Source organism: Phragmites australis, chromosome 22, assembly GCF_958298935.1.
Source record: "Phragmites australis chromosome 22, lpPhrAust1.1, whole genome shotgun sequence".
Lineage (NCBI taxonomy): Eukaryota > Viridiplantae > Streptophyta > Magnoliopsida > Poales > Poaceae > Phragmites > Phragmites australis.
Window position 1 is genome coordinate 1155146 of NC_084942.1, and position 22590 is coordinate 1177735.

The following is a 22590-nucleotide window of genomic DNA, read 5'->3' on the forward strand; positions in this document are numbered from 1 at the left end:
CCAGCACGTCCTCTTCGTCGTCTCCGCCGGAGATGGAGGCGTCCTACAAGTTCGGGCCCTACAAGATCGACGCCAGGGAGGTCTTCCACGCCACTCCCCTCTCCTACGCCATGGTCAACCTCCACCCGCTCCTCCCTGGTAATATTCCTCGTTCCCTTTTCACTTCACCTTTGGTGATGCTTACTTGATTGCTGTAGCGGCCACTGCCGAGCTCATTACACCATAGCAGTATTAGTTTGGGAGTTGCTGGAACATTAGTCATCGCGAAACGTATTGTAGCTTGCCCTAAGTAATGTTGTGGATGACAGCTAGAATAATCTAACTGCGAGTTGCGAGTGCTAAAAAAACATATATGTTGAGGATGATTGCTTCCTATCCAACAAATTCAGGCAGGCACCAGTGTACCACCGTACCATTAGGGCTTGTTTCGATAGGTATGTATTACGTGCAATGCCTTCAGTCTGGCAGGAAATTGAACTAATTTTCCTACCAATCTGAAGGTATTGGGTCTAATCCCTGCCTAGTGCCTACCAAACAAGCCCCGGTGATTCTGTTCAATATTTCCCCCAGATATATAAAACCTGAGACTAGTACTAATACTCTCATCCCTAGCAGCTGATGTTTACCCCTATGATCTAGGATCATAACAATTTGACTCAAAGTTTGATACATCATATATTCAGAAAACTGTTTTATGTTATATACATAATTTCTTTCCTCGACAATACATACATGTTCTTGTGTTGCCCCAAGCGTGAAGTGAAAAGATTTGCTGATCTAAGTTCTGATGAGACTAGTGGCTTATGGGTTACTGCAAAGGAAGTTGGTGTATGGCTTGAGCAGTACCATGAAGCATCTTCACTTACATTTACTATTCAGGTGAGGTCTATGCTTCAATATTAATGTTGTGGGGAGCTTATTCTTTCAGTATTCAATACCAAATTTATACAAAAGAGGTGTCCTATTTGGATTCTGATCCTGGGTCTAGAAAATCTGCTATGCATGCCATGCTAACTCCTTTTTGCTCTTTTACTCTACTCACACCTTTGATTAGCTTGTTATGAACTTCTCTTTCATGTTATATTCTATGAATGAAGAACATGAAGTTACTTATCGACAAGGATATTACTTATCAGGATGGTCGTCAAGCTGGTCAAACAGTTCCACATGTCCGCATTCACGTCATCCTCAAGCTAATCAATCTGGTTATATTATTTCTGAAATTTTATCAAATTAAGCTCACCCTTTTCCTTGCTTATAGATTGATGTGAAAGAGAAAGAATTAAAGGAGAAGCTTGATCTGGACATTGAGAGGAAAAATAGAACCATGGAAGAAATGGCTCATGAGTCCAATGAGTGCCGTGCTCTTTTCTCCTAGAAGTAAATCTAGTATAATAGTATATAGTTTCTAAATTTAGCTGGCTGTTTTCCAGAAATAAGCCTCATTACTTCTTGTCCTCCATTGTGGCAATTCAGTTGTCGTTGCACTGATATGGTGGTGTCCAATGATCTAAACTGGTATGGTGGTTTGTTACGTACTATGGAGAAATAGTTATCTGTTGTAAGGAATACATTCTTACTGACAAATCCTATAGATTAGAAACCAGTTTTTGTGTCCTGCGGGGCATCAGTTGTTTGTTGGAAGAAGTATGCCTGTACTGACAAATCTTTTCTTTATGGAACTGTAAGTGAGGGGGTACCGTTTTCCGTTATTAAATCTAGGCAGCCATTAGTGATGGGCTGCAGGCTATGATTCACCAATCTCCAATAGTCTATAAAAATACCCTGGTTATCGGTTACTTTGCCTAAATCATTTCTGATCTGTAAGGTTCTGAAGCCCAAACCCTACCAGTTTATTCTTGTAACCGGTTAGATCATAACCCCCCTTTTGCTGATTTGCATCTTGGATTTGATTAACTTCAGTCACTTTCATCTTTTTCATTGTGCTCTGCTTGGTATCAGGATAACATTGCTTCGTTGGATGCCCCTAGCTGGAGGCCATTGTCCATTGGCAGCCCTGGACTGAATAACTCTGAATTTATTTATGTTTGTGGCCTGAATTGCAGCTCCCTTTGTGTCCTGAATTTATTTATGTTTGTGTCCTGAATTTATTTATGTTTCAGCCGTCTTCTGAAGACATTGCCGCTGTACTAGGTAACCTACATGTGCTTGCCCTGGAGTTCTTGGCATGATGTATTGCAGAAGTAGTTGTTTGGCTAGAATTTTAGTGCTTCAGGTATCCACTAGGCACTTAGAATTTTAGTGCTTCAGGTATCCACTAGGCACTAGCAAATGCATGTCATTTTCTCCTGGACTTTTCTTCCGAAATTTGCATCCTGAGGTCACATTTTGCGTACCTATTATCAAATCAGAATTTAGCCATCTTTCTTTCGATGGAACATTGTGATCACACAAAATGGGTTAGGACTTAGCCGTCGTTGCATCTCTGCTACTGCTGCTGCTACTACTAGTACCGCTACTGTGAAGAACACACCATTGGCGTGTACGGTCTGTGACAAATCCTGTCCATGACAACGACGATAGCCATGATCGTGGCAGCGTCGACGCCCGGCCGGACGACGAGGCTGAACACGTCGTCTCCGAGGTTCGTCACCGGTCTGGATGCCACGCCAGCGTTCTTCCTCGATATCCTCGCCGCCTCCTTGCCGTCGCTTCTGCGGATCTTGCAGCTTCTCCTCGAGAAGGAGCCCTCGATTCTGAAGCTGGGAGCAGCCGGCAGGTGTTGGCAGCCATGGCCTGATGCAGCTGCGCCTGCTGTTGTTGTCATGTAGACCTCTGCTTCGTCGCTGCTTTGCAGAGCGGAGCACTTGCTCATTGTGAAGCGTTGTTGCTGTGACATGGGAGACTGCTTCTTCTTCTTGTCGATGCCTTCTTCCATTGCTGTGTAGCAGTTCCATCGATCGTGCAGGCTGAGAAGCTGTTACAATGGAACAAGCGTTTTCACCTTTTTGTTTTTTGAACGAACGGTACAAGACAGTGCCAATTTTATTAAATAAAGCAGGAGTAAATACAAATAGCCAACAGGAGAAAAAAAAAAGGAAAAAAAACAATTACATCGATTACGCTGACAATACTACAAACTACAGCTAAAGCAACTACAAGTGCCAACAGAAGAACTGTAACAACGTTTTCACCCTCATTACTTGTGGTGGTTTTGCTCAGTCAAAAGCTAACAACGAAAGAACAGTGAACCAGGTTTAGGACTTCAGGGATCATTTTCTGCTTTTGGTACAACCGCGTGACATTGCAAATTGCAAAGAAAAGGTTTTAGGGTAAGATATAGATATGTGGCAAAAGAATAAGATCTATAATTATTCTTTTCTTATGAAAACATTTTTATTTTGCTTGTTTTTGTCGGTAGTTGCATTTTCCTGGAATGTTTCCTATTGGTTGGCCTAAATCTTCTTCTTCTGGTGAGTCACCAAATCTTTGAATTAATCTGTAGTAGTAGCTCATTGAACAAAATTAGGGTAAATGCATTTCATCTGAAGACCTACAAGGCTGTCATTTTCTGAGAGAGGGAAAATGGGACAGCGTGATTACTAATGAAGATTGCAAAATTGTGATCAAGTCAAAACATTTGTGATTACTACATGTGAACTGTAATTTCTTTGATCAGGCTTTAAGGATTGGTAATCAATTTTATATTTTATATTTACTTTGTACTGCTTTCAAGAAATTAATCAACAGGAAGAAAATAACACTGTAAAGGATAACCTCGAGTACAATCAATGGATGCATCATGTGTAAATAGGATTGCTAATCTTACTTTTGTATCTTAATTTTTTTTTAAAGGGAAGTTTTACTAACTTTCAACGTTACATCGAAGTGATACAAACCCAGATTCTACATAATAAGATGCACACAACCAATTTTGTATCTTAATTAAAGCAATAGAAAACGATCTGTATAATTTCAGGAAATGCATGTACCTTGTCTATGTGGCTAACAAGCAGAAAGGTAATGTTGTTGGGGTTTCCAGATGCAGAAAGATAATCAATCACCTGTGGCCTGAGGGACAGAAGAGGCGTGCCTTGTCCATCCATGAGCAGCAGCTCGCCGGCGCACAGCTTTCGCCGCCGTGAGTAGTTGTCGACGCGGAAGACCAGCCTGCCCGCGCCATCGTAGACGGAGAAGCCGTCTGTTCCCTGGAAGCCCATGCTGGATCTCTTCCAGACCGTGTACGCTTCCGGGCGATGTGCCGGCGGCGGCGCAGCGCGGCGAGCACGGCCGCCGCGGCCTGCGCCTGAAGGGTGTATTCTGCTACTCATGCTGTTGGGGTTTGAGAGGGAGTGAGATGCATGACGGATCGATGGAAAATGCAAGGTGCGGTACGTGTGGCGAGAGGAGTAGGATTGACGTGAGGGAGCAGGCGTCTCAAGTCACCATCTGTGGCTTTCAGAATTTATTGTCATGGCGTACGTATACAGATGATTGTTGAATCGTGGATGCCTACCTTTTTTCTTCTTATTTCTTTTTTTGAAGGATCGTGGATTCCTCTACCTTGCATGTTGGATAATGCACCTGAGAATGACTGCAGTGAAATTATGCCGATTTTTTCCTGATTTTTTTATTTCAATATTTTTAAACTGGATTTTGCAAATATATGAGTCTGTTTTGAAAAATTACAACAAGAATAAAAATAAAAATGTTGGGTTCCAATGCTCTTAAATTCAAAAGACTATTGAAATAGTCATGAAAAAGGAAGAAAGTTTTTTCCTTTTTGTTCATCTTTTTTTCCCCAAGTGCTGAGAAGAAAGTCTCAGGTACGGCACAACTGAAATCTGAGCAATCGCCGGAAAGTCTAGCTTGCTGGTAATACTCGACTTAAATTTCGATCCTAATTAACTTGTTAAGTTGTTGCTTCGTTTTCTAGGTGAGCTAACATTTTGTTCTTTTTTCTGACTAACTTTTATGCTAATTATTTTTGCCATTTCACAGGATTTGTCGGGGCATAAATTCTTTATCACAGTGCTGCTTAATTTGTGCAGTTATAAATACAGCCGACATGGCAAGAGTAGCTTAAAAATATGAAAAGGCTGATGAATACAAGACAACTGATGAGTTGCAGTAATATTCTCTCAACTTTGTCTTTGTTCTCGGTTCTTCTGATGTTTTTGGTTTATTAGGGTCTGTTTAGTTAGGCTAATGCTTTTGGTTTTTATTGAAAAGTTGGTTTCTGTTTTTTAGCTTCTAGTTGATGTTTTTTTATTGGTTTTTAAATAAATTTTTAACTTCTTAGCACATCAGAAATCAGAAAAACTCCTCCTAGCTTGCTTTTTAGTTTTTAGTTCATTTTCTCAGAAGCTAATTTTTTAGCTTTTCAAAAACCAACTCAATGGGCAGTCGTTTGGTTGGACTTCTGGCTTCTGACAAGTAGAAATCAGCAGAAGTCTAACCAAACACAGTCTAAAGTTCTCTCATGCACTGAATATGATATGTGCTTTCTGTGAGATATGTGAAATGTCTTGTGAATATTTTCTTTCTACGAGGATTGCAGATCTTAACAGATGAAATAAAGATGGATGGAATAAAGGGAGTCACTGGTTTGTTTCGTCTTCAGTATGAATACTCAGCTTGCTTTGTAGTACAAAAAGAGAGCTGAAGTTCCTTCTGCAAATTTCTCTTTTAGGATTCGACAAACATTGGTCACTTTTCCCTTTTGCATCTCTGATGGTGCTTCAAGGTGGAAACCACCAACATAATGCTTCTATGAGAACAATTACTTACAGCTTACAACTCAAAGAGTTTTGGTTAGATCAAAGGAATCAGGTGGGAAAGGAAACAAAGATTGTTGCATATCAGCATTTTTTTTTTCTGATTTTAGTGCCAATGGGTTATTTTTCACCCACAAGATAGCAACATTATATTTTGGGAAAAGTTAATAGTACTAGAACTGGTACGTATGAAAAGTTGTGCCTTTTAACTTTTCCTTGTTACCTACTCAATTCCCAGCACAAGTTCACTTTACTAGGCACATATGCAAAGATTTAGGTAACGCCACCACCACCACCAAAGCTGAGGAGCTCTGGAGACTATGGGGCGGCCTAGAGGCACTCTGTCGTCGCCAGCCGGCTCTACGGCCCTTCGTAGCTAGCAAGGGACCTCACGCTGCCACCCTGCCTCAGCCTCACGCTATCGCCGCCCAAAGGTCATTGTCGCTTGGACCTGAGCCACCGTCACCGAGTTTCGACGACGCCAAACGCTGTCGTCGCTCCGCTGCTCTCCCTGGCATCGGCGCCACATAGATTCGGCTAGCTAAGGGCCGACCAATTGCGCTGATTTGGCCGTCATCGAGCCGGATCCAGTCGTTCAGCTGTTCGGATCCATCCGAACCGAATCCATCAGCGGTTCCTCTTTCGGCTGCAACAGAAGGGAGGAGGAGGAGGAGAGGAACTTTGGTGAGGACCAGACCAGCTCAAAGGCATAGCCGGCTACCGAGCTACTACGCACATCTTCCTCATCACGCGGGACGACGAAGCCATGTTCTTAGCATGCAACGATGAAGGAATAGCTAAACAACGTTGGCCAGATCTGCCTCCCCCTAGTCAGTCTCGCCTCGCCACCGTCAGCTAGGTCACCACCATCGGCTCTGTTGCCGCTGTTGCTGTGGAGGGGCACGCAGAGGTGCAACACTGCGAGGAGGCCCTTTTGACTCTGTAGGAGTCATCCACCTCCACCACCACATAGGTTTAGTGTCGTAGATCTAGCCTTGTCAGCTCGGGGAGCTTTTGGTTCTTGAGTTGTGCTCAGTGGGAGAGAGTGGGCGTGTGAGATGGAGTGAGCATAGCTGCTGTCGCCGTTTGACGTCGCCCCAAGTTGCCAACTTCTGGATCCGCTACTCCAACTTAGCTTCATGCCGCCACCACTCTAGATGCACCACCGTGATGCCTTCTCGTGTCGTATTCCCATGATCGCCAATTGGGTCTGACCAGCGCACCGCATGGCGACTGTCGGAGGATTAACTCCAGTCGCAGGGATCCCGAGAGACCCCTTTTTAGAGATTCGACCGGGGGGATGATCCTGAATATGTTCGTCGAAGAAATAAATGGAAATGAATGCAACGGCCGGTGGTGGCGTGGTGACCTAGTGCAAGAAGAAGTAAATGCACCGGAATTTAGACAGGTTCGGACCGCACGGGAGCGTAATACCCTACTCCTGTATGGATGCTACAACTGTCCCAAGGAAGTCTCTCAGGGATGTTGCTGGTTACAAGAATCTTGATCTATCTAAGAGACTGGGGCTCCTGGTTCTTCGGCCCGTCTCGTGCTACTCACTTCTCAGCCGTGTTTCTCTTGTGCTGTGTTCTTCGTCCGTCTTTTTCTCTATCTAGCTCCATTTCTCTATTCTTTTTTGCCCCCTTGCTTCTGTGCCGCCGGCTGCCTTAGGTATTCGTCGGCCGCGACATGCCCCGAACGGAAGGAGGGGGCCCGAGTTCCGAGACGCCATAAATGGAAAGGGCGTCATCATTTCCTCTGGACGAAGTGACCGGGGGTGGAAAATGTATCGCACGCCCGGTCATCCATCACCATAAATGCCCTGGCAACGGGCGCCGTGGAGAGGGCCCACCGGGCAGTCGCAGAGCAACCGGCGTGCCCGCCCTGTCTTGTTCCCCTGCCACAGCAGCGCGGCAGACGGAACGTCTTGGTCCTTACGACGTTATCCCGAGACAAGCCGGATAGCACGGGACGGGACCCGTGCAATTAATAACCCCACGCCTCTCTGCCAGAACGTGGCAGGAACTGACGCTGAGCGCGGCGGGAGCAGTTGGGGGTGTCAGGCCATGCACGCTCATTAAATGCGGCCTCGAGCCTTTGACTGGTTGACACCTCATCGGCGGGCCCCTCGGGGGCCTTTCGGAGTCGTCGGGGTACCGAGTGCTCGGGGGTACTGTTCACCTCCCCGAGCACTCTCTCCCGAGAATGCCTTTCCTTGTCCTCGGGGGACCGAGTGCTCGGGGGTACTGTTCACCTCCCCGAGCACTCTCTCCCGAGCACTCTTGTACGGACCTTCGGGGAACCGAGTCCTCGGGGGCTGCCGCACGCAGCCTCGAGCACTCTTGTATGGACCCTCGGGGAACCGAGTGCTCGAGGGCTGCCGCACGCAGCCCCGAGCACTCTCTCCCGGAACTTATCTATTCTGGTCGTTGGGGTACTAGGGTGCTCGGGGGTGACCGTATATCTCCCCGAGCACTTTCTTACCGGTACTTGAATTCCGTGGATCATAGGGGAACTGGGGTGCTCGGGGACCACTGACTGTGGCCCCGAGCGCCTTCTCCCGGGACTTAATCTTTTCTCATCTTGCAGGAGAGATCCCGCGGATGGCGTCATGTGGCGGATGGCTGGCTCGGCCTCGGGATTCGGGGACCTCCGGTTCCTGATACCCCGACAGCGACGCACCTCATCATTCTACTCGTTTGTTGCGTTGCCTCACGTGTCGCCACTAGAGGCATCTGCATGCAACTGCTCCTGCCATTGGGTTGCCCATGCACCAAACACACATCAAGCCATGTGGCGCCACCTCGAGCTGTCGCCTGAGCTTGACGGTGCCACAAGTCGTCGATGTCCAAATTCAACATCTCGCCGCAATGTCGAGCCGCTGCCATCGAGCCATGTGGCATAGCCTCGAGCTACCGCCCGAGCCCGATAGAGCCACAAGTCACCGATGCATGAATCTACCGCCCTATCGCAGCCCGAAGTCACAGCCACCCTTGAGCAGACACTAGGGTTTCTATTAGGCCCATCAATGGCTCTCAAGTCACAGGCGGTATCCCCACCTCTATCATCATCTCCTCCGTCGTCGCCACCAATGCCACCACCTTCACCTTCATCGTTACTACCCTCCAATTATGTCGAGGCATCGTGGGTGTTGGTGGGCTCGAAGGGTCGTTCTAGGTAGGATCCTCTTTCACGCCATGCCAAGCAGCCAACAATTTTTTCGCTCACAGCTCAATCAGAGCGTAGTCTCGCTTTCAAAAAGTGGGCCACCAAGTCGGTTCCTACCGAGACATTTTCCGTTGCATCCACTGTTAGGGCCCTGGGCATCTAAAGCAGCAGTGCCTCTGTCGATCCATTTTTTTCTCCTACCACACATGCTCCCACCCCACCCACCCAACCACACTGTTTGCAACCAGCTCAAGGTTGGGTAGAGTTCGTGGCTATGACCCAACGGTGCGGACATCACTCCTCTTCGCCAGTTTCACCTCGACTCTTTGCTAGGTGTAGCTTGGATGCTGACTCGATCCACCGCGATAAGGGGGTGATAGGTGTGGATGCTGCTACCATGCCTCTCAGGACTTGACCGCACTGGACCTTCAGTCTGTGCTTCCACCTCTCCTGCAGTCGCTACCCTATGAGCTCTAACAAAAGTTTGCAATCTATTTGGAGGAAGGGTTGCGCCCTCTTAGGGACGAGATTTTTCTATCAAGTTGTGGCTGGTGCGTGTGGCCAACCAATTGGAGCACGTGGGGCCACCAAATGAGGACCCCTCTAGTGCCAACATGGTTGGCCTCTTTGGTCCTTGCTCTCCGGTTTGGCGCTCTCCAACCCTAATGTTCTTTTCTTCGCTCATAGCTACTTGTACACCTCTTAGAGACTTCTTATCGGTGACCGTTGCGGCCTTAAACAACAGTGAGTTACCCGCCGCAAATAAGGTGGATAAGGCACCAACCACCTTCACAATGCAGAAGCATCAGGAGCTGCTCATGAATCATTTGCAGACGCACTAGGATCCACCCACGGAGCGATAGTTTCTCCAAGTTGACTCCCTGCCATCCCTTTGGGCAACATTGCGGATGGTGTTGCCCAAACAGCTACCAAGGAGCGATCAAGACCCATGACCGACCCAAGGTTGCAACCCAAAGCTCGTGTCACCAAGACGGAAGATGGATCCACCACAACTCTTGTGCCACGACCCCTCAGGATTATGAGCAACACATGATGGCTCCGTTCCTTCCTGCACTTGAGCCAGAGTCCCTAGAGTACTCCTATGACTACTCGGGGATTGACTTTCAATAGTTAGAGGCGACATCTCCGATTTATGAGCGGTCTTCTGAAGCTTACCTACTCTTGTTGGCAACTGCCCCCACCGAGTTCGAGCCAGAGACTCTAGGATACGATTCAGATTGTCCTATTGCGCCTATTCTGGACTTTGCTGAGACTAAACATTCACCTTTCGTAGGGGTCAAGGATCCCCCTTGCTCTCCTCCAAGACCTTCACCGCCGACGGCGATGCTGGCAAGATGTAGGAGGAGGGTTTATGATAGGTCGATGGTTTGTGGAAGTGCTTGTCTTGCCTTGAAGTACCTAGCCTATTTCGATGAATCACCTCCCCAACCGCCGGTGGTGCTCTCGCGGATCATTTCAGTCGTCGACCTTCAAAATTATATGGGGTTATGAGTCATCAATCTTACGAGTTGCTCGGGAGCGGTGCTGTTGCGGTTCTCCTTCTATTGGCTCTTTAGTTGCTTTGGCTGTAGCTTGTTGTGTTGCCTTTGTGGTGCTCTAGGACTAGGCTAGGTTAACCCGATGTGTTTTGTGGTTTCTACTTGGTTTCCCCTTAATTAATCGAGCATGTCAGCCTGTCAGGCTTTTCTTCTTATTAATATAATTGACAGCTCTCTTACCAATTCGTTTAAAAAAACAAAGATTTAGTGACTCTTACGAATACCTTATAGCCAGCAATATTCTTGTCTGCACTTATCCGGGAAATTTGTTTGTGCCCACCTGTTCAAACTTCCCAATTTGCAGGAAGTATATGACTGACCATTCCAGTTTCCAAAGATACTCGAAAAGTTCATACATGATATATACGTGTAATGGTATGCAAGCCAAAACACTGTGACGATATTTATTCAACAGCACTAATTGGGATATCGTGCTCATTGTTCTGCATAAACAAATTGTGATTCTTTTCTCCAGCGGGTAATGGTAAAGAGAGCCTCAAATAGTGATGTTACATAGTGTCCAAAGTTTCTTTTTTCAAAAAGTATATAGAATCATGTTTACCTACAAGTTATATCTGGAGGAATTTGTCAAATTAGGTCTTAGTCGGTTGCAGCCAATTTACGGTTGCATTTAGCGAACTAGAGTCTTTGTTGGTGAGCACTGCCCTTTCTTTACTTTAGTGATGATGCATCACTGAATCAGCAAGCACTCGATGCATAACATAGTTGGCAGAAAGGGCTTCATCACCAAGAGCTATGAGGAACAAATCATGGGAGTGTATGGTCTCCAACAGATCCGGTCAAGAACAAGGACGAAAGCCATGATCATCGCGCAATCCACGTTCGGCTGGACCACAAGGCTGAACACATCGTCACCGAGCGTCAACGAATTTGACGCTGCTTCAGCCTTCTTCCTCATTATCCTGGCCACCTCCTCGCCGTTGCTATTGTGGATCTTGCAGCTTCTTCTCCTGAAGCAACCCTCAACCCAGAAGCTGGGAGCATGCTCCGTGTGGCGATCTGATGCGCTTGTTGTGCATCCTGACATGAGCACTTCTGCTTCGTGACCTTTTTGCAAAACGGAGCATTTTCTCATTGAGAAGAGCTGCTGTGATCTTGTCCTCTTGCCTTGGCCTTCTTCTGATGCTTTGTAGCAATTCCATTGGTCGTGCATGCTGAAAATCTGTTGCAAAATAAAATAACTTTGTTAGATTTAATTTTCTGCCACTAGTTGTAATGATCTTGCTGGCCAGTAAGAGACCAATGCTTGCGTTCATCTGTTGTACACTTGTAACTAGGGATATAAGTCCTGTCAAAGAAAGAAACGAACTATGGGAGGGGATAAAGCAACGATTAACTTTGGATTTTGATTCGACGTACATTGGATTTAGCTCAGACTATATTAAACTGTCAAGAAAATAATCGAGGCTGATAGCATACGGAGCAGGAAACAAAGCATTTTGTCTGTTCTGAGCACATTTTGTACTTTCGTAGATGTATTTTTCTTTATGGAGTGAGGTGATTGAATTTCCTGTAAAAAATTGTCATTTTCATTTGAGCTGAATATTCTGGTGAGCTACCAAATGTTTGTAGTAGTGGCAGCAAGACAAATAAACTATACAAACTCGCGCATCCAATTTAATTTGGCGAGAACTATTCTAGGGAACAACGAAAAAATGTTGGACAGATCAAAGGAGACTCTCGTTGAATCAGAAAATTTTGCAGTGTGTTTCAGATGCGATGGTACAAAATAATAAAGCTTTGGATGAACATTTCGCGATCTAAAAAATTCCCTGCTATACATCTACATTAGAAAGAATTGCTACTGGAAAATTAAATCTAATTCTACGATGATGGTGACCAGAATATACATCATATCATTGTTGAATCCTGATTCGTTGTACCATTACGTACTAGATGAACATCTGAATATTATGGTCGATGTAACTGCAGCATCTGCGTCGTATATACATCAGGACATGCTTAACATGAAATTCGCAAGTGACGGATATGTCACCTGTGGTCTGAGGGCGAGGAGAGGCGAGCCCAGCCCATCCATGAGGAGCAGCTCGCCGGTGAAGAGCTTGCGGCGGCGGGAGTAGTTGTCGACGCGGAACGCGAGGGCGCCGGCGGCGTCGTAGACGGAGAAGCCGTCGGTGCCTTGGAAGCCCATGCTGGACCTCTTCCACACCGTGTAGTGCAGGGCATCATCTCCGGCGCGGTGGTGAAGAGGAGGCCTGGTCTCGGAAGGGTGTATCCGGCTCATCATGGTGGATCGATCGGGGAAGGTCGTCATCGATCTCCGATCCTCAGCTCTTTTTATATATATATATGACTCGGATCGGTCTCTCTCTACGTACGACGTACCCGTTTGCTGCTGCTGCTGCTGGAATGTCGCCAAGTTCTTGGTGACCTGTGAGTGTGCAGCTGCGTGGCATCGCACCTTTATGATCGGTTGTGTCGTGTGCATGCGCCAGGATCAAGATTCCCATGCCCTATGTAAGTACAGGTAAGGCTCACGAGGAACCTTCTACGAATAGGAAGATAGTTAGTCACAAAATTATTTACTTTTAATTTAAATATATTTCTGAGGAAAAAGTGAACAGTTTATTTATACTTTAACGATTATTGTTACTTCACGACAATTGACTATACAGTCGTAGGCACCGGTCCCCATGTTCACCTTCCTCCCTGCTGCCTCGCCCTCCTCTCCATCTACAATGGCTCATCGCAGTGGCACCACTGGCTTTTGGTTCCCTATGCCTTGACCACTCTCTCCTACTCTTCGGTCACCCCTAACTCTAATCTGCAACCATAGATGACCCCTTTGGCCTCATGCATCCCATCCATTTGTTGAACCCGCACACTCATTGTCTATTCCCTACAAGCTCACAATCATCAAATTTTAAGTAAACTTTCGATCTCTGTATCAATAAAACGTTAAAACGTACAAGATGCACACAATCATTTTAAAAAAAATAGATACCCAAATTCGTGTCTAAAAGAACTTGAACTCAGATGGTTTAGACGTGCACACCCTCAACAAAATGAGCTATCCTCATCTAGGCTGCCCCTTACATTACATCAGTGCAACGGTGCCGCTCTTCTCTTCCTCCAACCCTGCTGCCCCATCTTCCTAACTGTTTCCAATGGCTCACCATTGCCGCACCACCACTTCCCTAAAAACCGTAACTAAATGCTTCCATTCTTCATCCTACTATCCTCTGCCGCCCATTGCCCTCCTCCAATCCTCCATGCTCAGGAACTGCAGTGTTCATCAAGACCTAGTCCTTTAGACTCTGACCCACTAGAAATAGAGATTGGGGGTGGTAGATTGATTTGTGCATAAATCGTCGTTCAGATTGGTTCTTTAAAATGTAGTTGTAATAACATATGAGACAATCATATATTCCCTTCATCTCTAAATAGATAACATTTTAGAGTTAAGTATAAGTATTAAGGTGAAAATAAAATGATCATCTTGCTCACTATTAATACTAGTTATTGTATGGGAAATAAGAATAACATTAAAAAGGAAGTTACTAAAGTTATCTCAATATTATAAATATCATATATTTTAAACATTGTAGAAGAGACTAAAACATTATTTATTTTGAGACGGATGGTGTATAGCCTAATATGTAGCACTCGATCGTTTGTAGGCGTGTACTGAAGTCGATAATCGGGCATCATAACATGTCATTATTTCCCAAGCACGCTTCCCTGCCCAGTTCGTTGTAAATCAGTAGAGATATATACTTCGAGTAATCACTTGGATTAATAAGTGCCCATTCAAGTGTTAAAGCTCAAGATTCCGCAAAAATTGTTTTCTTTTGTCCTTCCTTTTGGTGAGTGGGTGAAGTGGAATTCCTGAGAGGTCACCGTCATGCATGCGTGAACTTCCTTCGCAAAAAAAAAAAAAAAAAAAAAAGAGCATGCGTGAACTTGTGATGCGTTCCAGCATCTCCTTCTAGCTAGTTGGTAAACCAAAACAGCAGTCAGAAACAGGAGGCGTTACCAGTCACCAAAACTTGACTCCGTTAATTCCTCTTCAAACTCTCTTTTTAATGGTCTTGAAAAGCATGTCCTGACAGAGAACAATTTGGATATAGACAAGCATTTTGTCAGATCCATCTTACACCACACTAGCTTGAATGAGTGATTCGATCGGTGGACTAAATACCCACTTCCATTATAAAATGGTCAACTAAACGATTGTTTATCTGACAACAATACTCTATTTGTTTCTTTTTATATGGCATATTATGACTTGAAAAATCTCCAAAAGTATACTTTGACTATTAATTTCTCTTACAATGTATCATCAACATTTTTATAAAATCAATATCGTATTAAAAGTTATAAAATATGAATCTATAGATACAACTTTATACACTAAACATGCATATAATATGACTAATTATTAACCAAAACTTATGAGGTTTCATCTTTTCAAATCCTAATACGTCGTATAAATAGAGGGAGTACTTTGTTGCAGTCTATGCATGCAGATATTCCCAATAGCGACTTGGAGGTTCAAATTAATTTGAGAAGCATGCTGACCTCGATGACGGAAATGCAACTCCTTGTTTTAGATGTTTAGCGACATTTTTAGAAATGGAAATCATTCCAGCTTTTTACATGTGTGATGCATACAGCCAACATTATTATTACAAAGTTTTGATTTAAAGCCCGCAACCAAACGAAAGCAAAGCATGATAAATTATGTTATGCATGTATTATATAACTACAATACCACGTATGTTTTGCGAAGATGTCCATTGCCACCACCTCCAAAGTGTGGCACACCTTTAAAACATCTTCCCTTTGGTTCTCCTTTTTAGTAATCTCTAGAATCTTAACTAGTAGGTTCCTCTGAATATAGCCTGCATGAATGACATATTTGTTTTCTTTATTAAACACAATATCATTACGACAAAACCAGATAGCTTAAAAAATAGCGGCAATGCTACATCTATAAAAAGTTCTACAAAAATTGTACTTACGTGCTGCATACATCTGTGACTAATGCTAGAATCTTTGTAGATTATTTTGTAGGTGCAGTGTAGCATTATGGTCTGTTTGGCAGAGCTTTCAGAGCAGCTTCCCGGCTAGAATTAGGGGGGGCTCTGCCAAACAGCAGCTTTCAGCTTTTACTCCTTGAGTGAAATTTATGGGAGTGATTCTCTGAAATGAACTAAAATTTGAGAAGCTGAAAAAACAGCTTCTCCTGATTCACTTCCCGCAGAGAATCACTTTTTCCATATATTTTATTTTAGAGAATCATTAGAGAATCACTTTCAGCCACATAATCATTTCCTCTAGAGAATTTGAGTCAGAAAAAACTCTACCAAACGGACCCTTACTCTCATCTGCATATCTGAAATTTGGGTCTGTTAGCAGTTACTTTCCTTTGCGTATGTATTAAGGTCTTACAGCAGCTATTCCAAGTTCCCAATGGCTGAAATGAATGAAGATGCCTGCTGGCATGCATGAAAGAGACATGGACTCGTGAATATTAAGTAAAGAACATAATCATCTGGTGGCGAATCTTTTGCCCAAATGCATGCGCTGCGTTTAGCACTAACTACAAGCTGTGATCTGGCCAATGTCCAATTAGAAACCAACAAGGTTTGTTGCGGCCTAAATTACACGATTAATTACTCTGGAATCCGGACACCACAAACTCCAGCCTACGTTGCAAAATATAGATAATGCTGATAGGATTAGGTTGAAGAGAGGTATGAACTGTGAGCATATATAACTCAATTCTTTAGGGTCTTTGTGCTAAACCTTTTCACCCGGGTTTCAGTACCAAACTCTGCTCGGGTATCCACTTCTCTTGATTAAATCCTAGAAAGAAATAGTACATGCACACGTGGATACGTTCAGTGGTCAAAGCACATCCCACGTTACTTGAGGTTAAGCCTCCAATCTAATTTAGGCGGGTGTGTGTGGCCATGAATGCGTTGTGTGCCCGATTTATACTGAAAAAAAGGATTAGGTTGAAGAGGTTAATTAGCTTTCTGATGATGATTAGCTAACGCGCTAGTCACTTTTTAATCTCATCATCATCATGATCATGATCTCCATAGTTTAGTATGGTCCTAGACTAGCCAAATGGTGGGTTTGGTGTTCATATGAAGGAAGGAGGACGTGAAGGAACGTGCTAATCTCTGCAAGTTGCAAATTTCATTTGCTCGTTCATCGGTCATAAAGCAGAAAATTTTTGGACGTATATATGTTGCTTGTTACATTATGCAATGACATGTATTGTAGTAGCTAGGTTCATTATTCGGTTGGTAGTAATTGAGATCATCACCTCAATAGTCTAGGAAGCAGCTTGGAGAAAAATCTTAAACCAATACATATGGGTTGGTTTAAAATTTAATTCAGTGTGGCTGTAAGCTACATCCTAAGCGTATATTAGCACTTGTATATATGTGCATGTTTGTTTGGTAGACACACACATATAGGCACACACGTCGATATATAGATGTTTCTGTAAGCTAACAAGGTGAGTAACATGTACGATGGCACGATGCAAGTACGTACGCTCAACCGTCCTGCACAGACAAGTTCCACATATAAGATTATCCTATCGATCCCTATATGGTCTGAACCTACTCTAAAGTGATTGTGTGATTCTGCCGACACAACATATGCAAACCCGTACAACCATGAACAGAGAACAGATAGAGAAAAGGAAACGAGAGAAAAATGCATGCGTTTCTGCTTCTATTGGTTGTGTGCATTGTTACTTTTCCGGCGTGATCGACGACTCCTACGTTTGCTTGCGCTGTGACGCACTTGATCTTGATGCATATGTATGTAGTAATTATAAACATCACATCCTAATTTGCGGATGTAAACTTGTGGATGCATGCACATATCCATGTCGAAATCAAACCACTTTAATTTGCCGCTTCTTTCAGAGGCAGCAGATATGCATACATCGGCGGATCCAGCGGGGCTGCACCATTGGATAGAAAGGGTGAAGGAGAAGAAGAAAGACAAAGAAAAAGAAGAAGAAGAAGAAGAGTGAGAGGAGATGAAAAAAGAAAAGAGAGCCCCCTACAACTTGCTCATGCCTGCGTTCACTGTATGCATACATACATCATAAAGTTATTCATGACTTGAGTGAGTTTAGTCTGGGATGCTACAAAAGGAAGCAAAGAGTAGCGGAAGTACTGTGACACCGACACGTCTTCTGCAGAAAGTTGTGAAGTTACAAGAACAAGCCCATGTTTTGCTCAAGAAAAAAAGAACAAGCTCATGTGAATGCAGAAATTATTCTCGGCAGGCCATGATGTAGTCGTTTTGTTGCTCGATATGAGGGCCGAGTCCATCCATAGACTGAAGCTTCGCAGTAGAGGAGGCCAGGACCATACACTGTCTATGGGCATTAAGCCCGCGTTCTCCTAGAGCTGGACTCGGCTTCTATCTTACCACTTAAATAGGTGGACCGGGTTCGGCTTCAACATTCTGTGCCCCGAAACTGGGCACCAGCAGAAATTGGCACCATAAAAAAAACAAAATCAATCTCTCTTCCTATTCCTACCTGTAAACTGTAGTGTACTACTGTGACAGCAGCACTGAGACCAAAAAAAAAATGACGCGAGCTCTTCACCTAGTCTGAAGTTCGATGAAACTAGCTGCTGCATCGAGTTGTCTAGAGAAGATTTTTTTTTACCCGGGTTTAGTTCTGTTTTGACTTGATTAATCTCAGGAAAAATAATTATAATGAGATGTGTCTGGATATAATCTTAAAAATCTTGGTGAGTTCTTCTATATTCTAAATCATAAAATTCTTATCGGATAAATTTAATCTGACTTGAATCTATTGTGAATTTTAATGGATTATTTCTGATTCTATCTAGCTAAGCTTATGTCATATTGCTTGTCTGACTTTTAGCTTATCTTAACCCTCTTTTCTTGACATATCACATTTCCTTCTTATATAGTCAGGTCAAAGAGACGTATCATACTCGAAGTCTTTGAATGTAACATTTTTGAATTATATTACTTCCAAAAATCTAAAAAAACTCATTCCTAATTTGGGTATGGTTTTCATGAATTATCCGGAATATCGGTACATATTTTATTTATCGGGGGTTATGAAACATAATTCTAAAGGTACGGGCTGGTCTGCCCTGACAGAGATGTTTTCCTAGGTGAAGGGTGAGTTGCCTGTAAACAGAGTATCTTGTAGCAGGTTGGTACCTTGATTTGTGTATGTTTAACTTTAATCCTGCATGCTGAATGAGTACCCTCACGTTACTGCTAAGTTTAGTTTATATATTTGGAGTAGGTTTTGGACCTTACGGTACCACATTAAAACCAAAAAACTCATCTCGATTGGTAAGGAAAAGGAGAAACTAATCCAACTCAGCTGCGTAAAAAATCCGTTAGAGTCGGCAGCTTGAAAAATGAGACATATCAGCACTTTCCATTTCGTCAAATTTTCCATATGTTACGTGGGTATGATGCAAGCAAAAGAGAGGCAGAGCGGAAAGCAAATATGTGCGCGGCTGCCCAATTTTTTTCCATGCATAATGTATCACTTCACTGGTCATATATTATTGGCACGCTCTGGCAGCGCTCAAAGTTCGACACGACAATAAGTTAGGCACGAATAGTAATCAAAGGCTCAAAAGTCTCTGAACGAACACAAAAGAAATCAAACTATTCGGTATGTATGTTAATTTGCAATCGCATCATATCGTCAAACCATTGAATTTGGACTCATGCATGTCCATGGATGGTCAATAATCAGATGAGGTCATGCATGCAGGAACCTAATCAAGCAAGTGAGTTCATGGATGGATGGATGGATGGATCACGATGGCTGGGTGCAGTTGCCGGTGCCGCAGCCGCAGGTGCGGGGCGTGAAGGCGCAGACGCCGAAGGGCTTGCCGGGGAGGTTGCAGTCGATGGCGTAGCAGCAGCTGGTGTCCACGCAGCTGCTCGTGTTCGACGCCGCGCAGCACCGGCACCCGTCGCACAGCTCGAACGGATCGTACGCCTCGAGCTCTGTCATCGTCGCCGCCGCCGGCAGCGACGACACCGACCGGTACACCACGCTCCGCACCGGCACGTAGTACTCCGACGACGACCTCCGTCGGCTGCCGCCCAACTCCATGCTGCTGGATCCTGCTCGTCCACAAGTGACCAAGAAGGCAAGAACACGATGATGTATGCATGCATGAACCGATCATATACTCGCGTGCGACCGATTGATCGATCGACTGCCGCAGATAGCTGTAGGCAACACGTACGTACCTTGGGCCGCTTGGAGGCAGGCGACGAGGAGGAGGCCGAGCGATAGGAGCACGAAGCCAATGCGGCAGATCATGGAGGCCATGGCTAACGATTTTGGTTTGGTGACAATGGAAGAAGAGGGACAAGGGAAATGAAAATGAAATATACCAATACCTTTTCTTTGGGTTAACTAACGCACTAGCAGTAGTAAAATTAAAATGGCTTTGATTTGCAAGATGGCGACCCCATGTAGACTAAGATGGATGGGTGTGTGCCAGAAGGCTGATCGAGGGCAATATATATAGACTACGACAGACACTTTGAGAGGGACAGAGGGTGTATGTGTCTCCATCTATCCATACGTGTTTATATAATTATTAGGAGTAAACAAATTGCAAATTATATATATATTTACCCCCATCTATCCATAGATTTGGCTAGTGCCTGTGTAGGATCGAAAAAGATGACTAGGGAGGGGTGTTTATATAATTAGGATTAAACAAGTTGCAAATTATATATTTACCTCCATCTATCCATAGATCTGGCTAGTACCTGTGTAGGACTGAGGAAGATATATAACTAGAGGGAGGTGAATAGTAGTCTCACCAAATTCTTGGATAGTTTATCCTAATCTTCACCCAATGTGTCACAAATCAAAGAGCGGAAGTAAGAAACCAAGAGAAATAAATCACACCTAAATTCTACTGAAAAGAACATAGCTCCAATAGATATATCTGGACCCTAGGTTCTATAGAAAATCAATCTAAGTGTCATAGCTCACACAAACTTACAAATTGATGGAAAAATATTTAGATCCAAAGAACTAGGTACCAGGTGCAGAAATTTTCTAAATTAATGGATCTAGAGGTAGGGGATGGTTCAAGACCAACTCATAGATAATTCTTATCCCTCTAGCAACAAGAAGAAGGACTCCAATATGGAGGAAAAAAATCAGCTCTCCAACAAAAACGAAAATCACAATAACAATGAAAAACTTGCAATCATGTAAGGGAGCCAAAAGAGAAAAACTAGAAGGAGATGAATACAAACATAAGAGTAAAATAATCTTCATTACTTGCAGAGGAACACCCTATTTTCGGTGGATTACAAGTATTTTTGAATACAAGTCTCTCACTTAACATATAGGTTAAGCTCTCCCATCTCTCTTCTAAAACCCTAGAGCTCACTCTCAAAATCCTTTCAAATGGTTGGCTCAAAGAGGCTCTCACAACCCTCCCCTCTATGCCCTTGGAAGCTTAATTTCTTAACCCTAAGTTTCCTAGATTCCTTTTTTACCCTCAAAGTTTTCTAGATTTCTTGCTCTCCGAGTAACCTAGATTCCTTGCTGCCCAAGTAATCTTTCTGATGATGACATGTGTAATCTGTCTTACGATCTTGATCGCCAGCAACTCTCTCCCGCTCACGATCCCTCAGAACGCCTTGTCACTTGCACCGGTATCCTTTTCGCTTAACTTTGTCAACACATCGTCTTCATCACATTCTCATACTTTGCTTGCTCTCCACACGTACAGCTAGGATCACCCTTGACTCCATCTGACCACCTTGATCCTCCAGTACCAAGCACCCGCTTAGCCCCGATCATCTTGTCGCCGATCATCAAGTTGCATGCATCACCTACACATCATAAGATAAGCACACAAGTTTCTCCAACTCCATTTCTAGTTAGTCATAATCAAAACTCTCTGTCGAAAGCTCATAAAAAAAATCGTGAACACCGGATGTTCCGGTGTATTTAGTCCTCTGATCATTGGACCATCCGGTATTTGCACTTCTTCGATCCACTGAAAACCTTCTGGAAAAAGGTCCGGTGAATCCTTCGGCGTTCACACATTCAAGCACCGGATCATTCGGCGTGTAGAAGTCTTCTTTCCATTGAGCCGAAGGAAATCTTCTGTAAAATGCTCCGATGTTTCATCTAGCGCTCACAACTTCAACCACCGAACCATCTGGTGTATATAATTTCATCTTCCATTGAACCGAAAGAAAAACTTTTGGAAAATACTCAGGCGAAGCATCCGGCGTAACCAATCCTCATCGCCGGATCATCCGATGAGTACACCGATTTTCTCTTCTGAGTCAAAATGCTCCAGTGTGAATTCTTATGAACACCGGACTATCCGTTGTGTTGTCTTTTCTGAGCACCGGACCATTCAGTGTTAACAATTTTCTTGATTCGAAGATAAAAACTTCCAACTCCAATTCTCTCCATCTCTGGTTAGGCATAATCATAATCATGCATTGTAATACATAGACATACTCATGCAAACCAAGCTCAACTCAACTTTAACTTTGTCAATAGCTCATCACATATAAACCAAGGTATATAAGAACTTGTTTTCTCAGCCTGTGACCAAACTAATGGAAGTCAATATATTCAATGGCGGATGTTGAAGAATCAGGTAGGGGCACATCCACCTCTCTCCCCTCTTCTTCTTTCTCTTCATCTTCTTCTCCTTCTCTCTTTTCTTTTTTCTCTCCCTCATCCATAAAAAAAAATTGTTTAGGGGGGAGGGGGCTCAGGGAGGCTTCTATTGGCTGAAGTAGGCAAGTAGCAGGGGGTTGGAGGCCCACCTTAGATCCGCCCTTGAATATATTACTGTATTAACACTACATGGTGGTTTCAGCAAGAAATTGGAGTGCTCCAGGAAACTTCCGGAACTCAAAATGCAGGAGTAGTTTCTTAAGCTTTCAGCAGCAGGCCGAGAAGAAATAATTAATCGATCACTCTCTATAGAAAATTGTAAATGTTTCCGTGTTCAAGAAAGTTGTGTAGCCATCGAGCAAATTGACCGAAGAGACGTTGTGCGCGCCAGTTAATGAAAGCGATTGACATTTCTCTGAAA

At 44.0% G+C, this 22590-nt stretch overlaps 3 protein-coding genes across 3 annotated transcripts; all 3 read right to left on the bottom strand.

Annotated features, from left to right (window-relative positions):
- Positions 1 to 2293: 2293 nt before the first annotated feature.
- LOC133905578 (protein LURP-one-related 8-like) lies at positions 2294 to 4384 on the bottom strand. The gene is made up of 2 exons (XM_062347402.1): positions 4026 to 4384; positions 2294 to 2938 (listed from the first exon to the last, which is right to left on the bottom strand). The coding sequence occupies exons 1-2, from the start codon at positions 4290 to 4292 to the stop codon at positions 2477 to 2479; spliced, it is 729 nt and encodes a 242-aa protein (XP_062203386.1). The 5' UTR covers positions 4293 to 4384; the 3' UTR covers positions 2294 to 2476.
- A 6516-nt stretch (positions 4385 to 10900) lies between these two features.
- On the bottom strand, positions 10901 to 12867 carry LOC133905260 (protein LURP-one-related 5-like). Its single transcript, XM_062347002.1, has 2 exons — positions 12483 to 12867; positions 10901 to 11648 (listed from the first exon to the last, which is right to left on the bottom strand). Exons 1-2 carry the CDS (start codon positions 12759 to 12761, stop codon positions 11220 to 11222), a joined length of 708 nt encoding a protein of 235 aa, XP_062202986.1. The 5' UTR covers positions 12762 to 12867; the 3' UTR covers positions 10901 to 11219.
- Positions 12868 to 19126: 6259 nt separating this feature from the next.
- LOC133904982 (uncharacterized) lies at positions 19127 to 19983 on the bottom strand. The gene is made up of 2 exons (XM_062346659.1): positions 19748 to 19983; positions 19127 to 19618 (listed from the first exon to the last, which is right to left on the bottom strand). Exons 1-2 carry the CDS (start codon positions 19827 to 19829, stop codon positions 19305 to 19307), a joined length of 396 nt encoding a protein of 131 aa, XP_062202643.1. The 5' UTR covers positions 19830 to 19983; the 3' UTR covers positions 19127 to 19304.
- Between the last annotated feature and the right edge of the window lie 2607 nt (positions 19984 to 22590).